The 17998-nt window shown below is 42.2% G+C and overlaps 1 protein-coding gene across 1 annotated transcript in view; it reads left to right on the plus strand.

The window, feature by feature from the left end:
* The window catches only part of CHST8 (carbohydrate sulfotransferase 8), a 1204570-nt gene that overhangs the window by 311932 nt on the left and 874640 nt on the right, over positions 1-17998 (plus strand). Inside the window, exon 2 of the mRNA XM_086945143.1 lies at positions 9207-9431. Within this exon, the coding sequence (XP_086801269.1) occupies positions 9323-9431 (109 nt within the window). The 5' untranslated portion in view covers positions 9207-9322. The remainder of the gene's footprint in view (positions 1-9206; positions 9432-17998) is intronic.

Here is a 17998-nt window from a genome sequence, read left to right on the forward strand (position 1 = left end):
ATTGTCTTTTAGTGGGAAATGGTATAGTCCAAAGTTCTGTTTTTAATATAAAATAAGGGCCTTTGGTGGTCATATCACTGAAAATGCAAGATTTGAAATAAATATTGTTGTCTACGGGTGCTGGAGGATGACAATTTCTATGGACTGAAATCTAGGGAATGCTAAAATGGTTCTGGTATTTTACTGACCTCTGCTGGTTGTTTTCGATCAAGAAAGTTAGAGAGGCAGTTGCCAGAAAAATATTTTACTGACCTCTACTGGTCGTTTTCTATTAGTTAAATAGAAGCAGTTGAACAGAAAAATAAGTCCCTAAGCAGAAACAGACAAGTCCTGGGCTGATCTCCAGAGCCCACAAAGTACATACACATAGAAGTATATACTAAAGTATATAAGTATGTACTAAATAATATACAATAGGACTCGAATGCTCGACCTAATAAAAAACACGGTGGTCCAGCATTGTACTCCAAGGACTGCGAGTATTTTGTTTAAAAAAAAAAAAAAAAATGAATTCTCTTAGTATATTAAACCTGAATACTCTACTGGGTGTTACATGTGCCAGTGCTTCTCAAATTAAGATATTAGAAAGCCTTTACCTCACATAGTGTGTTGCAACAGTGTTATTGATTTCCAAAGCTCAAAGTTGGAAGACAACTCTGCTTATTTGGCTGTGTACACTATTTGATTTAGATCAGACACCTACCTTTCTTTACATTTAACTTTATTTCTTCTACATGCACTAATTTAGGAGTAAATAAAAAACGTGTACCTTTTTTTTTCTTTGCAATTCCCTGCTGGTTAATTAGTACTTTGGTGATATTATTAGGAACAAAAACACCCAGCTCATATTACGTTTTGCCTGTACAAAGTGTTTGGGCCTTATTTGCAAATTGGTCATAATTATGATGAATAATGTGTACAAACCGTGTTTTTGTCCCCGTTGTTAATACTTCCATTTTGCATGTTTTGAACTCGCTGTTACACTTGGGAGAAAAGCAAATGCAATTTACCCATTCGTGCCAATACAAAGCTTGTCGCAAATACGATTTGCACCCATTGTTTTACCAGCGCTGACTCTAAGTGACCCAGTTGTAGTTTAAAAAGCTATCTATTAATAATATTGGTGTAATTTTGGATACATCAGGTTGAAGCAAGTATAGCTGTCCTAAAAGACGTGGGCAGGTTCTACAAAGCTAGGCCCTGGGCAGCCCCATGGGCAGGGTGTAGTGTATTTAAAATGTAGGACATGTACTTTTAAGTTTTACATGTCTTGGTGGTGAAAGACTCTTAAAATTAGTTTTGCACTGCTGCAAGACCTACCTCAGCTATAGGATAACATATGAATTACTTTATTGCATTTTAGAAGTGTAATTTCCAAATCAGAAAAAGTAACAGGTTCACGTTTGGTGCCTCTGGAGTCCTGTTTTAAAATACAAACTTATGCTTCAGTTGAATTTTAGATTACAATTCTGAAAATGACACTTCTAAAAGTTAACACAAGGAGATGATGGATGGAGTGCTGAAACTTTTCAAACACTCAGCCCCAGTCACAGATCTGGGTTGAATCCATCATCATTCTTTAGCTCACCTTGCCACCCCAGTTCAGATGCAGCTGTATGCAAAGCAGTCTTGACCTTGTGCCTCATGGGAACAGTCCAGCCCGAACTGCCAAGCCATGTCTTCCCTGGACCAGAAACAAGCATCCTGGGACCGGTTTCGGACTAACAGCCCTCTTCAGCCAGGCTAGCTTGAATCCAGTGGAAAAGTGAGCAAGAGACCTACGTCTGGCCATACCCTGCCAACATAGGCCGAACAAAGCAAACACAAGGAGATGATGGACTGAGTGCTGCAACTTTTCAAACACTCACCCTAGTCGCAGATCTGGGTTGAATCCATCATCAGGATTGATGCTTGTTTCCAGTCCAGGGAGGAACTGGCCTGGCAGTTCAGGCTGGACTGTTCCCATTGGGCGCAGGGTCAAGACTGATTTGCATATGGCTGGGTCCAAACCGGAATGGCATGGTGAGCAAAAAAACTATGTATTTAGGCCCAGATCTATGTACTGGGGTGAATGTATGACATTGTTCTGCATTCTTTCCATCAATGATTTTTTTTGTATTTGTCACCCCAAGTGGGACGGGTATGCCCAGACGTGGGTCCCGTGCTCTCCATGCAACTGGAGTCAAGCTATCCTGGCTGATGTGGGCTGAAAGCCCAAAACCGGTCCTAAGATGCTTATTTCCAGTCCAGGCTGGACTGTTCCCATTGGGAGCAGGATCAAGACTGATTTGTATATGGCTGGGCCGAAACTGGAATGGTATGATGAGCAAAAAAACAATGGATTTAGGTCCAGATCTCTTTACTGGGGTGAATGTATGACATTGTTCTGCATTCTTTCCATCAATTGTTCTTTTTGCATTTGTCAACCCGAGTGGGACGGGTATACCCATACGTGGGTCCTGTGCTCTCCATGCCACTGGAGTCCAGCTATCCTGGCTGATGAGGGCTGAAACCCCGAAACTGGTCCTAGGATGCTTGTTACCAGTTTAGGGAGGACCTGACCTGGCAGTTCGGGCTGGACTGTTCCCATTGGGCGCAGGGTCAAGACTGATTTGCATATGGCTGGGTCCAAGCTGGAATGGCCTGGTGATCAAAAATCAATTGATTTAGGCCCAGATCTCTGTACTGGAGTGAATGTATGACATTGTTTGACTGGATGGGCTGTAACTGGCAGGATGGGAGGAAGGAGCTGTCCCATTTTAATAGGCTGTGTCCTGCCTCCACAAAGGGGCTGCATATCCCCTGTAGTTATTCTGGAGCCAAGGCCAGGAAGGTCAGGCATCTGTCTACTTCAAGGTGGAACTTCTCTTCACTTTAAAGGCTCATCTGTGTGCCAAAAGAGTACTTCAGACACTACCATTTCAGTGCACTTCTGTACCTGTGGTACTCTGCCAGGAAGGATGACTACTGCTATACTGCTACAAGAACTGCCACTCTTTTGGACCCTTGATCTCAAGGAACTTGTGCCCTTCTGTGCTGCCCTGCTGCCTGCTGCCCTCTTGCCTAGGGAAGAACTGGACCTTTAACTTCATCTTGAATTCAGGCCCCCATAGCGACTCAAAGGGCAAGTGTTCTGGACTCATGATCTGAGCCTCGTGGACATAAAAAGGCTCCAAAACCAGCTTCTAAACCCAGCTGCAGCAAAATCCTGACCCCCAAGTGCTGATGCTGAACCCTTGATGTCGCTCACAGGCTCTTGAAATCAATGTTTTGGGCTCTTTGTTTTTTTAAATTTAATTTCTTCATTAGATAGAGACCACAGGTACAAAAATAACCAAACATTCGATTATAGTGGGTTATACAATGCAGGATCGGATCATAGAGATTACAGATATATACAAGATGTTTGAGACTAGAGGACAACTTATGCAACTGAAAAATAAACTGTTCCCTTATATCATTCATTGCTTGCATTGACAAGATCAAGTCAAAATACTGGCGTTAAGTCACCTACATTAAATCCTACCAAGTCACAAGCAAATATATGACTGATCAATTTATATTAAATTGTCCTTATATGATTAATAAAGGAAAAAGAAAAAACAGAAAACAAAAAAAAGAACAGAAGCCATGTAGGTACACTAGATAGCTTAACCTCACAATCTTATATGTCCATATATGCCCTAACAGCGCCCCATATTGCCTGCCCCAGTGCCTTTTTCCGCCTCCCCTTCAAAATATACAGATTGTATTCCATATTATACATAAAGAGAAAACGAGTTCTCCACATATCAAATGAAGGGGCCTTAGTTTGTAGCTACGCTGAGGCAATGCACAACCTTAGCACTGCTGATGCAATGAATATCAAATAACAAACTTCATTACCATGATCTGTACGCAATCCACCTGTATCTATACACAACAAAATCTGACTTGTTGAAAGTTGTATAGGAACACCCAGAATCTCGGATAGAAACCCGTTTGTATGTCTGAACAATTCTATATAATTTCGTGCAAGTACCAAAGATATGCACTACATCAGCATGTAAAGTATTACATCTAAAACACTTTCCATCTGGGTCTCCCCCCCCACTTTGCAATTTTATCAGGCGTACGATAAAGATAAAAGAAAGTCTTATAATGTTGTGTCTTCAAGTTGGCGGACATAAATAACCGGCCAGCCAGTTCAATCGAAAGCTCCAACGATATTTCAGGGTTCCTTAATCTTTCTTTCCATTTTATTTGATGTGATTCCAAATCATTGGGCATTGCCTCTATAATTATTTTATATAGTGCCCCGATGCGTGAGCGTTTTTTATTTGCCTCAATAAGAGGATTAGCCACGTTCACTATGTTCAATTTAGTAAGATATTCACGCAGCTGCAAGTACTTAAAAAAGTGCGGAGTAGACAACTGATATTGTTCCTTCAATTGGGAGAAAGATTTTAACCCATCTGTATTATAGAAATCTCCAACTGGTATTAAGCCTCTTAAGCGCCAGTTAACCACTATGCGATCCCAGCAAATACTGGGGTGCAGGATCGGTGCAGTTAATGGGGTATAGATGGACACGCTTCCAATATTATATTGCTTCCTTATTGCCTTCCACGCCTTATACGCAGCAGCAATCACCTTAAACCTTGTGCGCTTGTAATAATTCCAGTCTATGTCGATAATGAGCCGATTCCTAGCTTTAGCCCCTAAAACTAAAGAATATATAGAGGGTTGCAGTGCTGGCTCCACAGGTCCCTGACCAGTTAATAAGATATTCATTCGCTGCAGCATACATACATAATAATACAAAAGAAAATCAGGGACTGCCCAGCCACCCACTGCCCTGGGCAGCACCATATATTTCTTAGCCCGTCGCTCTTTCCCCTGAGACCACATGAACCTCATGCAGATTGCTTGCAGTTGTGAAATGAGTGCACAGGTAATCTCTAATGGTAAACATCGATGCAGATATAGCACTTTAGGTAATACCATCATTTTCAAGACGTTGCATCTACCTGCCAGTGTCAGATGTAAACATTCTAACTGATCCAACTGCTTACGGACCCCATGTGTCAGCTTCTGCCAGTTAGCCTCTACCGTGGCCGAGGCTCCAGCGCTAATCTGCACTCCCAAATAAGTAACCACAGCTGAGACTCAAGGATCATCGTAAAACTTAATATTCATATAAAGTATCTGAGTCTTAGCGGTGTTTAATTTATACCCCGATGCCGATCCATATAGTCGTGCTAAATTTTCAATTTCAGGCATAGCCATAGTTGGCCTTGGTGAGAGCACGGCTACGTCGTCAGCATACGCCAATACACGGTACTGCTGAGATTGTATCCTAACTGGAGGCACCCGACTGCTCTTTTCTATCATTTTTAAAAAGGGATCTATGTACAAAGCAAAAAGCAGGGGGGAGCATGGGCATCCCTGCCTTGTCCCTCGCTGTATTGGCACCACTGCTGATTGAAGCCCCATTACTTTAATCCGTGCGCTAGGTTGTTGGTAGAGCACCTGAATTGATTTAATAAAGTTTGGGCCAAATCCCTGAAGTTTCATCAGGTCCCATAAAAAGGCCCACGACACTTGGTCGAAGGCCTTCTCTGCATCCAGTAATATGAGACTCAGTGGATTCCCGACACATTTGCATGATCGATTAAAGTAATCACCCGGTTAACGTGATCAGTTGTGCCGTGCTTTGGGATAAACCCATGCTAATATATAGAAACCAAAGAGGTTATCACTTCTGAAAGTCTAGTAGCTAAAATCTTTGAATACACTTTCCCATCTGTATTTAGTAACGAGATAGGCCGATATGAGCCTGGTAGGTCCGACGGTTTTTCCTTCTTTCTAAACACTGCTATACTAGCTTCACCCCATGCTTCCCTTTCTGCGCCATTTGGAATGTGGCTTACATGTCCTGTTTAAGAACTTGAAAAAAGGATTTATATATTTCAAGCGGAAGCTTGTCAGGTCCAGCAGCCTTTCCTGCTGGTAATGCTTTAATAGCCGCTTCCAGTTCAAACATCTCTATAGGGGCCTCCAGAATATCTGCTAATCCTTGATCTAATTTTTGCCAGTCATTTTGCCCAAGAAAGGATAAAGCTCTATTACTGTCATATTCTTCTGCCGTATATAACCGGGCGTAGAATCTTCTAAAAACTTCTAGAATTCCACTCTCAGTTTCTTCATTTTGTCCGGCTTCATTTTTCATACTTTTAATCCGCTGAGCTGCTTCCCTAGTCCGCATTCTCTGAGCCAAACACCTCCTGCTTGCCTCCCCATACTCATACACCATCTGTCTCCTAATCTCAAAGGTCTTTGCTGCTTCCTTGCTCCAGTGATTGTTAACCTTGGCCTTAACTCGGGTCACCTCAGCTGATTTATCATAGGTATCCCTATTATGAATGATATCTTGAGTCAACAGCTCCTCTGCCTTACCTAAATCCTGATAAAGTTCCTGTAGCTTATTTCGAAGCTGTTTTTGAACATACAATCCATAGCTGAGCACCTCGCCCCTAAAAGCAGCTTTGAACGTGTCCCAAACTATCCCAACTCCTGCGCTTCCCCTGTTCAAATTAAAGAACTCTAGCACCCAATCCCTCATATATTCTTGAAATGTATCTTCAAGTAATAACTTGCGATCAAAGGAAAATTCACGGGGCTTGCGGGATGGATATGATATCTGAATAGACAGCACTACTGGCCCATGGTCAGAGGTCACTCAGGGATAGACCTGTATTTGTGCATCGTGAAGCAGATTATGCAAGACTAAGAAATAGTCTAAGCGAAACAGTTTTTGGTGAGGGGCCGAAAAGAAATTATATCCGGGATCAGTCTTCCTAAGATAAGCCCATGCATCTGTTAGCCCATGTGCCTTCACCATAAGTCTTAACACCCTATATACCTTTGGTTTCCTGCCTACATACATATATTGATCACTACCTAATGATCCAGAATGGAGGTTGATATTTAAGTCCCCACAAACAATTACAGGAGCCGGCCAGGTCGCTAATTCAACATTCAGATGTTCCAGGACTACAGCCTCATCAAAATTTGATCCATAGATGGAGCAGACAGTGCATTCAAAAGTTCCTACCTTACATTCCGTAATTGCCCACCTGCCACCACTATCCTCCAAGGCTCGTCCACCACCAACCTGGTTTTTCCTAGCTAGTATAGCCACCCCACGAGTTGTAGTAGACTGCTTAGTACACACCAGCACACTATACCCCAGATCGCTTAAATACTTTCTCTTATTCCATGCAAAATGTGTCTCTTGAAGTGCAATAATATCGCAGTTAAGCCACTGCAGTTCCCAGGCAACTCGTTGCCTTTTATTTAAAGCGTTCAATCCTCTCACATTTAACGTACCTATTCTTAACATTCTATCTGCCATCTACCTCTAAAAAAAAATACACTCTGCTCCCTGTCCCGCATTTCTTCCACATGATCAATAGAAAGTATACCTGTGGTCTCTTTTTTTCCCTTTTTTTTTGGGCTCTTTGTGATGACAAACAGGCCAGTGTGCACCGTGAACAGCCCTGCTCATACAATAATTCAGTGCAAGCTGCATGCTCATCTGTTCACAAGCAGACATTGTGCGCCCGTGGACCAGTGCTCATGATTCCCTCCTTGCTGCCTGAGACCCACTCCAATGTGAACAGGAACTCTTGGCTAACCCTGGGCAAAGTACTACGCTACGCTTGCGTAGTTGTGAGGTTTGCGCTACTTCGCACTACGCAAATTACACATAGCAAAGTGCAAACACGCCTAGCGTAGCCGTCATCTTTGGCTTGCTCGCGGTCCTCAACATCAAGTTGGCGACCACGAGCAAGCAAAATGACATGCCGGCAAGGCTTTTTCCTTGTTTGCGAACAGCAACATCAAGTTGCCGATCACGAGCGTGGAAAATAAACCTCCTGGCGAGATTCTCAACGCGGGGAGGTCAGGTTTCTCATTGCGGATGGTCGCGTATGCTTGCGACCGCTCGCAATGAAAAACTACCAATTTGCGTTGAGAAAGCTGCCTCTCGAGTAGAAATCTACTCGAGCAGCAGAAAACGACCGCTTGCACTGTGCAAGAAGCGTTTTGCACTGATTGCACAGTGTGGACAAGCATCCGGCACTGTGCGAACAGCATTTTGCACAGTGCACTACGCAATTTGTGTAGCTCACGGAGTGCACTTCGCATAGATGCACGTAGCGCTAGTATGCGAACTATGCCCAGGGTTACTCTTGGCACAAAACTTGAGAACCCAAAACTTCAGTGGGACTAATGAGGGACTGTATCTGTCCCGCACACCTTCGTGGTTGGCTGAACTTTTGGCTTTGACTCAGTCCAGTGTGACCAGATAGCTGCAGTTTTGGCTTTCTGCTTAGAGGCTCTATTTTGTAGTTTATTCTTTAAATATTCATATCCCTGATTTTTTGTGATTGGATTATTGCCATTTTGGTCTTGTTTTATATGTTAAATTAAGCTCTATTTTTGGAACCTGGTGGGGGATCTTTTTATGTGTTTATACTGTTTTACTGTTTGAAGTGTTGCACAAATACTTTACTCATTGCCTCTAAGTTAAGCTTGACTTTTCTCTGCCAAGCTACCAAGCAGTTGAGCACAGGTTAATTTGGGATGTGCTTGTGCCTGACCCAGGCTAGGTTTGTAGGCTTCTTGACCAGGGCTCAAACCTCAATCAACTAGTAACCCAATTTCTAACAGTTTTGCTTAGCTCTTTGATTTTTGTACAAGAGAATATGTTAGAGGTTTTGCTGATTTGGTTCTTTGCATTGTTTATCACCTTCATGTTGGATAACTGTGTGATACATGGCCATATGCAAACACTGGAATAAAAAATAAATTCATATCTCAAACCTGGTGCATTGCCCTGAAGTTTTTAGACCTTATTTTCCTCAGTGTTTTATTTTACTTACAGTAGGGTAAAGATGGTCTTTGTTGTGGACAGATGGCATGTCCTTTGTCTGGATAATGCTTACTTTTCAATTATTGTTCTTTTATACACCTAGTACAGTACGCATTGTAAGAAAAAAGCATCATTTTGGATATTAGTTTCATGTATCATTACATGTTTTCGTTTTCCGTTTTATACTAATATCATGAAGTTCAGTATTTTTTTTTTATAATCTGAACATCGAACGTCATGACTGGCGGACATTAAAATAATGTTTACATATATATTGTATCACTTGCAGATCATGTCATAATGGATTGCAAGCCGAGAAGATGAGACTGTAAGAGGAGAGTTGGTCTCCGTGGCCGCGTGCACTTGATTCTCCCTGGATACACCTGGATTGTTTGGAGAATAATTATGAGGCTTACCTGCATGTTCTCATTCATCTTGCTGTTCGGAGCAGCTGGACTTGTGGTCTTCATCCATCTCCAGGATCCAGCCATCATAGTGCACCAGCAGACACCAGGTTGGCATCTGGATTTCCATTTAAATCTCTTATACTGTTCAGTGGTAATTTATTTGCATTTTCTGTTCCAGTCATTTTTAAATATGAAACCTTTGTTTGGCATTTATCAGTGTTGGGGAATGTGCAGTACACTTTCAATGCACCTGTAAGAAGTTGGATTAATATTTAGTGTAGGTGGCATCCTTTTAAGGCCCCAGGACCGGCACTTCAAGACTCTTATGGTGCCATGGGGAGGCACATCTTAGTCCAGGTCCAATTGCCGCTGGCCACTTTAAGGGGAAAAGGCCTCTTGCAGCCTGTTGTGTCACTGTAGCCAAACAGGTCCACCAACTGACCCTTGGAGTCTACTTATTTTTCCTGCCTACAAGAGGAAATATATCTAGTCCTTCAGGACTCCTCTCAGGTCACAGATAGCAGGTCCCGTCCTCTTCCGTTCTTCATTGGATCCAGAAAGTGTTCTGAGGATGGTACCTTGGGGTGCCATTTTTATGCCTGGCATTAGCTAGTGGCTGGGAGTAAATCCTGCCACTCACTGACCAATGGGGTAAATAAACCCTGGACACAACTACCCACTTTTTCAATAGTCCTGTTTCCCTTACTGTAAACCGATGCAAGCATTTTCAAATTCGCAAAAGTCTTTGGCCAAACTACAATTGAGCTCTGGGGGTGCGTGTGGGAGTGTCTTAGGGAAATCATCAGTGGCCTCCCACATCTAGCACTTAAATCCATTTTGAAGCAGGACCAGGACTCACAATAAACCAGGAGACAAAAGTTAGTGACACAAAGCAAGGTCCTCAGTGCCCAGAAAGAAGATGCACAATAATTGTTATCATGTCACCTACCCTCAATATTCAGATTAACTCAGAGGAGTTGTCGCTGCTCTCTCAGGTCAGTCTATTGTGTAGCTCCTGGGAGGAATTTCATAACTCATGCAGGCCAAGTACAGGCTGGAGCTTTAATGTGAATTAGCCTTTAGGCGATCCAAGCAAGCCAAGAAAACTTTCTAAAAGTTACTTTTCCTTCATCGCTATTAAATATCTGACTTCACTATTGAATTGGAGTGTTAATAATTATTAAAAGTAATGGTTTAATACGTTTTTTTCTGGCTGGACTTATTCCTGGAATATAGTATTATAATATGTTTTTTTTACATGTGACTTGGTAATAATCATTTTCTTACTTATCCACTTTCAAGTACCATGCACCCTACCTTGTATGGTGACTTCCTAATATTTAAAAGCAAGATCTTAACTTGTTAAAAAGTGACATTTTGACAGGGCTCACTGCATGTTTTATATTGCAGCAGTCAGGCTACACAGAGTAGGCCTGTAACCATGTTTGCACTGCCACTGTAGTGGATGGCACAATAGGTGCTGCAGTCCACAAGTAGTATTTAACTTCCAGGCTCTAAATGCATTTTCTGCACCATACACTGGGGACATACAGGCAAGTTAAATGTGCCAATCAGAAAAAAAGCCAATTTTACCATGTTTAAGGGCTGGGGTCGGCAAAGTCGCTTTACTTCTGTTTAGCAGGGGAAAGTGCACAAAGCTCTAAACACCAGCAGAAAGGTGGTCCAGAAAAAAGCAAAACATACCTGGAGTGATCATGCAGAAAAGACGGATTTCCTACAGCAGCATATTGCAAACTTCTCAGAGGCCATTCCTTAAAGTGAAAGACAGATCATAAAATTCTCTTCATGTTCAGCTTATTGCTAAAACGTGAGTGTCACAACTACTTCAGCTACTCGACATGTAATGAATTGAGGGAGCCTTATTGATTATTTCAAGTAGTTGTCACTGTTTGCATTATAGTATGGCATCCCTTAACCACCACTGATTCGACAGTACTCTTTGGTTAATATCACAATAGCTACTGCAGGATATGTATTACCACAAAAAAAGAATGCATTTGTTTTGAAAATGAATAGGCTTGCACCGCTGTCTGCCTGAAGAAAACCATCTTCAAGGGACTAGGATCATTTTAAGTCATGAATGATAGTTGGGATTTTAGTGGGAGTACGAGTTCAAAAGTATTCTTCGTTTGGTGGTTTTATTTTTTTAAACATTTTCAATGGGGCTTCTGAGGCTTGAGGATATTGTCAATTGAATAAAGGAAAGCTGATGAAACAGGCAAGTCTGGCTTCACATATCATATTAGATGCGAATTAACTCCACATGACCATCTCTATTTTTAATAGAGAAGAGGCAAGGGAGAGTGTGTGAAACTAAGACTGTCAGTTCTCAAAGCCACTTTGTGTTTATGGCGTATTTCCATATTGCACGCGGGGAGCACTGGCTCAAAGGCATTTATTGTCTGTGTCACTCATATACATAGGGTGACCAGGCATCCCAGATTTGCCAGGGCAGTCCCGGTTGGTCACCAGCTGTCCCGGCAGATTTCAGGAAATTTAGCTCACGTTCCGGTTTTTAGAGAAGGTCAACTGCAAACGTCAGGAGGACCTAAGTAATAGAAATAAACACCCGTATAAAGGCAAGAATTCCTTTCCAATTATTGAGCAAGGCCTACAGATTAGTTACTTGGACACCGTGTATGAATACTTTAACTTTGTCGGAGTCTCTTGCCGCCACACATTCAGTGGAATTGGAAAGGAATTCTGGCCTTTATACGGACATTTTCAATACGGCCTTTTGGGATTTTTTGAATTGTAGTAATGGCACACCACTAACTGGTTGCCCACTGTATTGCTGGGGGTGTTTATTTCTATAACTTAGGTCCTCTCCCCGTCCTGATGAAGACCCGCAGCTGCGAAATTTACTCACCCTTTACGCGCCTGGGTCAAAACGTCAACGACAATCCCCCTTTGGGGCCTGTACCCTACATACCCCCTCCCCTAAACTATGGTCACAGATGAACTCTGGCTGTGTCACGGCTACATAAGGATAAATGGCTATGTTTTGAAAGGTAGACGGGGCAGGCCTTTTCATAAACTAAGGTTTTTGACCTTAGATTGTCATTATACAGAAGAATTATTGTGTTCCTATTATTTTCTCAGACCCTCTTGATCCTTTTTCACACGAGCACCAATTTCTTCACTTCTTTTTCTCGTTACTTGGTAGAAACCCTCTCAATATATGTCCAATTGTGTTCTTAAGTCAATGGGAATATTTTCTTAAGTAAATGAGAATATTTGCTGAACAGAAATTAAATGTTTTTTCGACACCTACCACATCAGTGGGTACTGTTTTCTATTACAAATGTATTTGGCTACTGCTTCTCTGGATATCCATTGCAGGATTTAATTGCATGAAGAAAAATACTTGTGTCATTTGTTGTAATATTTTGTATCGACATCTAGGACCATTTTGTTTTCTGTACCAATTGATACCCAGGTCCTTCGACTTTCTCTGAGTCATCCCAATTATAATAATGGGGGTCCCTGAGAGTTCAGCAGGAGGCAAGCTCTGTTCCAAGCCCTTGGAGATCCTTCACAAGTTGAAAATAAAGCACACAAAGTTCTTTCCCCTTTCTTTGGCAGTCAGGCAACCACTGCAGGCCAATCTCCCCAAGCAGCACTTCAGCTTAGGGATAGCCTCTCCTCAGTTTCTTAAGGTTCCTCTCCTCAGCAAAGGTTTCTTCTTGTAGTCCAAAAGTGGTCTAATTTCTTGGGATCAGGGTCCCAATGTTTATACCCCAAAAATCCTTTGTCCTCTGAGGGCAGAGGGGCCTTTGCCCAATCCAAACCAGTTCTGGAGAATTCTGTTTACATGACTCCTTCTTTCCTTTCACAGTGCAGGGCAGAAACATCAGACGTCCCACAGGAGGTGAAGCCAGCATTGTGGAGGGAAAGCACAGCCCTGAAGCACTTTATTGACATGATTCCTTCTCTTCTTTCACTGTGCAGGGCTGAGACATCAGCCGTACCACAGGAGGTGGAGCCAGCATTGTGGAAGGCAGGCACAGCCCTATTCAGGTCCCAGGTGCAACTCCTCCCACCCATCTAGATGCAGATCTCTCTATTCACCACTGGGCTGACTCATTCGGTCTGTTGGAATCCCCCAGCCCTGTCACTCAAAAACCCCAGCCAAGAAATACACAATCTAGTAGAGGTAGACTTTGGATAGTTAGACAAGAAAATACCTACTTTCTAAAAGTGATATTTTCAAACACAGAATGTTAAAACCAACTTCACTAAAAGATGCATTTCATCAGGCATACTGAACTAGAATTTCTACCATGTTCCCTGAGTCAGTTAGGATTATAAGATGTAATAATCTAACTGCCCATTCCGGCCTATGGAGAACAGGTAGCCTTTTTTTCAACTATATTGTTGTTTTTGCTAATTCTAGGACATGCCACACATATTTTCTTTGTGAAAGAACTTGCTCATTGTGCCAAGTTGCCAAGGGTGAGCTAAGTATTCATCACAGAAACTGCTTTATCTATGGGAGTCAAATGGATTGGGTTTTGTGTGAGTTCAGGTTACAACTCACTGGGTTCTCTCCACCCACATAGCCTATCTCTCTGATTCCCTGTTACAGATTGCCATATCAAGATCTAACGTTCTACTGAGCAATGAGAGTATGTTGCTATTTCGCAATCCTTATCTTCCCTATTCGTCTTTCATAGGAAGTTTGTAGACATGCAGTATGCTTGGACAGAACTGGGCTACAGTGAGTTGATGATGATATGATTTGCAAAGTAGAGGTAATTGTTGAAGAGTAAGATGTTTAGGAAGAAGTGTTGGATTGTGCAACTTGTGAAAAGTCCACCAGGGGGAAATAATGGCTTGTACATGATTAATCCAGTTTATATTATATAGTATAATCTATGACAAAACCATAGTTTCCACAGATGTGAACGAACAGGCAAATTTGAATCTGGACCTAGTCATTTCCCAGCGAGACAAAATAATTGTTGTTGACTGATCTCTTTGGCTTTAGGTAATTTTAGGGACATACCTCTATTCATCCTTGGGGCAGATCAAACACTTTATTCGCCTTAATGTATCCAAATCTCCCTGTCAAATTAAGGAGTCCCTTGGCTTGAGCGTGGTTTCTTTTACTGGCTTCTAGTTTTATCTGTGGTATGTGACTCCAATACATCTCTGTAGGGATGAAGACAGTAAACCAATACACCCAAGGACCTTGGCTTTTAGATTACATGGGAACCCTAAGATGTTTTTGTTTTAATCTAAAGTCTGCAACACACTGGTTGGCTAATTGTTGTATCTTCAAAGTTACATTTTGTGGAGAAATGCAGCGCACACCTTTATTAAAGCGGATATTATTTTCTTATAGGGAAAGGTTCCACTCACTAGTTTCTTTGGATCCCTATAATCGAACTGAATATCCAACAGTTACCTAAAATAATTGAGGCAGGAAGGTGTCTGTCATGACTAAAGCTTCCCACTTTCCGCTGCCAGTGCTTTTCTTCCAACTGCAACCCATGTTTGGGGTGAAATGGATTTGTTTGCGCCAGGTAATCTGTAACTATGTTTTAAAGCAAAGGGTGCAGCAAAACAACATTTCACATCATTGGAGGAAGTACCCATCCTGCAGACATTAATGAAAAGCAAACCATCTTTCTGTTGAGGTTGTAACGTATTTATGTTATGTTATCAGTTTTAGTTTCAGGCGCTAAGAACCAAAGCATAACCAACTGAGGATGGGGGGGGGGGGGGGGGGGGGGGAACGGGACTACAGAGGAGGAAAGAGGTGCGTTTTTACTGCTTTACGAAAAGCGGCCAGATTGGTAAGGCTACGAATGTGGAGGGGCAAGGAGTTCCATAATTTTGCTCCCCTTACTCTGAAGGAGCGATCTCCGACACGGCAAAACTTCGTGCGGGGGACCACAACAAGGTGTTGGCCCATGGAGCGAAGATTGCGTTGGGGGGTATGAGGTGTTAGCAGCGAACTGAGAAGTTCGGGGCCGTCAGTTCTAAGGATTTTAAAGGCGATGGTAAGAGCCTTGAACTGGATGCGAGCTTCCATGGGCAGCCAATGGAGCCTCTGTATGGTGGCTCTGGCCGAGCATCTTCTGGGCAGGCCTACAATTGCCCTGGCTGCTGATTTAAAGTTAGGTAGTAAGAGATATCATCCAATTTGCAGAGGAAGGGCCAGTTCACTGACAAAATATCCTTCATCATAGGGTGAAAATTCGAAATCACAACTAGGTCCATTTTGTTGCATCGTATGAGCCATAATATTCTCCAAAACGTTACCCTCATACATCCAGATTTTTTTTAACCGTCTATCATTTCAAATAATTTAAACTCTTCTTCTGTGATCACATTCTTACCTATCAATAGTCAAACATTGTTTTTAATTGTGTTTCAGAGACTACCAACCTGTATATCTAAGGTGTACATCCATTGTTTTCGAACATGTTTGGAAGCATTAGTTAATTCTAGGTCTTCATTTCGAAACTCCTCTTCTGAAAAAATATCCTAAATGCCATTTAATACATTCATGCTCCCATTTTCTTCTATATTATTAAAACAATATAGCACTTTTATTGTGTTTGTCGTTTGCTTCTTTGTTCTTTCGTCCAAAACCCGTTGACCTGAATCGTCTGCTATTGAGATTTCAACAAAATACATTTTCTTTGAGGGGCAACGCAATCGCTGATATTGCTATCACAGTAATTCATTGAAATGTGTACTTTTTACGTAGGTGGGGACTTTGAAAGGAAAAGTACTAATCTCAGTTACACCACTTAAAACAAAACATGTGTGATCCTAGCCAAATAATGTTCTCCCACTGTGTCCACCTTTCTCCATCTATCAATGGTTAGAAGTGGCCAGATAAAAGTAACTGAATGGCAGTTTAAAGACCTAGAATTGGTTCATTCTTTTAGCATTACATTGCCTAAGGTCTGTTCGATTTGTGGTGTAGAACAAGTCTTAAGAAATGCCCTTGCTCTTCTGCCTAATGCCTTGCTATGGAATATTGTATGCCCTTTAACATGTGAAAGCTGGTATATAAAACAATACACTCTGATGTGCGATTGGGGCTGCAGTTGATCTCTCCATTGGCCTCTGTAATGCTGTAGATGTGATAGATGGTCCATCTATGCCTGGAACCATTATTTACCTCTTTATCTGAGTTTTTATTCCCATCCTTTTTGTCTACCGGGATGGAATTTATTGGTCTTGCCCTTCTATGCGAATCAGTGTTTCGAGCATTAGGTTAATTTCAAGGGCGATTACAGTGTAGTTTGTGCTGAGGCACAGTAGTTTGCTCTATGATTGGAATTTGTAGTTTGCTCTGGTGTTCAATGTACATCGGTTCCATTCAAGTCTAGATTTGGTTCTAAGGGAACCTGGGGTTTGGTTCTAAGAGAGCTGGGATTTGGTTCTAAGAGAGCCTGGGGTTTGGTTCTAAGAGAGCCTGGGGTTTGGTTCTAAGAGAGCCTGTGGTTTCGTTCTAAGAGAGCCTGGGGTTTGGTTCTAAGAGAGCTGTCCATTCTTCTCTTGAGGTTTGGTTCTTGGAACTCTTTGAGAGTGTTATAAATAGTCACATTTCAATTCGAAATAGGTGGGACTTGCTCTTGCTTGCTGTCCTAATCGAACTCTCTAGAAGAAGTGCCTTTACGTGTGACATATTGCATTCACTTTCAGTAAGGGACAGACGCATGTTTATAAACAATACCCACGTGTCAATACATCCGGTATATTTAACTTCTTTGGTTAACCCCTCCGCCGCGGCCGGAATTCTGCGCCTGTGCGGCACATTCCGATCGCGGGCGTGGTCATGATGGCTCCCGGCCGTCATCAGCACACGTCCACCATACCTGATGACAAACGGGAGCCGTCATCAGCACCGAAGGGGTTAAAGATTGAACCCTGCTGTTATGTTATGCTAATTTATGCTATGCTAAGCTATGTTACGTTCTTATAGCATGCTAACCACCCATGACAGTATCCAGGCTCTCTGTAGCAGGTGTGTGAGCGCAGCCCTGAAACCATACGTGAAAAGCCAGGACTTCCGCTTCTTGCGAAAGCTAGAAAGATAGAAGGAGGCTCTGTGTTCTGGAAGGTTGTCCCAGGCTTTAGGGGCCAGGTGTGAGAAGGTGCTACACCTGCTCTGCTTTTGTGTATGTGTAGTTCCCTGTACACTAACCCGACAAACTGCAAAATGCCATGACCAAGTGCATCTTTTTTTCACTATTGTAGGAGAGAGTAGGACTTACTGTTTTCCATGGGTATCTCCAAAATCACATATGGATGAGCTACCACTCCTTTCTCCCTGATTTCGAGTTGGGCAATTTACAAAAACACTCTTTCATCCTCAATAACAAAACGTTTTTTGGTGATTGTAACATTCTCCATCTTCTACAGGTGAGTCGGTATGTGGACCTGCACAACCTTTTATAATACCTTTGTCTATTCCCATCAACTAATGCCATTGGAGTTTAAACATGGTAGAAGGCTATTATAACCCACCTCCGGTCTCCATACTGTTTTTTTCGTCCAAATTCATCTTTGAAAGCCATTTTGATGTTTTAAGAACCTCAGTCCCTCTGTCAGCCACAGCACCCATGTTCGATTTGTTTGAGAATCCGTTCAGAAATAGCTGTTTTTATAGTCCATGGTGTGCAAGTTG

Source organism: Lissotriton vulgaris, chromosome 12 (assembly GCF_964263255.1).
Source record: "Lissotriton vulgaris chromosome 12, aLisVul1.2, whole genome shotgun sequence".
In the NCBI taxonomy this organism is placed as follows: domain Eukaryota; kingdom Metazoa; phylum Chordata; class Amphibia; order Caudata; family Salamandridae; genus Lissotriton; species Lissotriton vulgaris.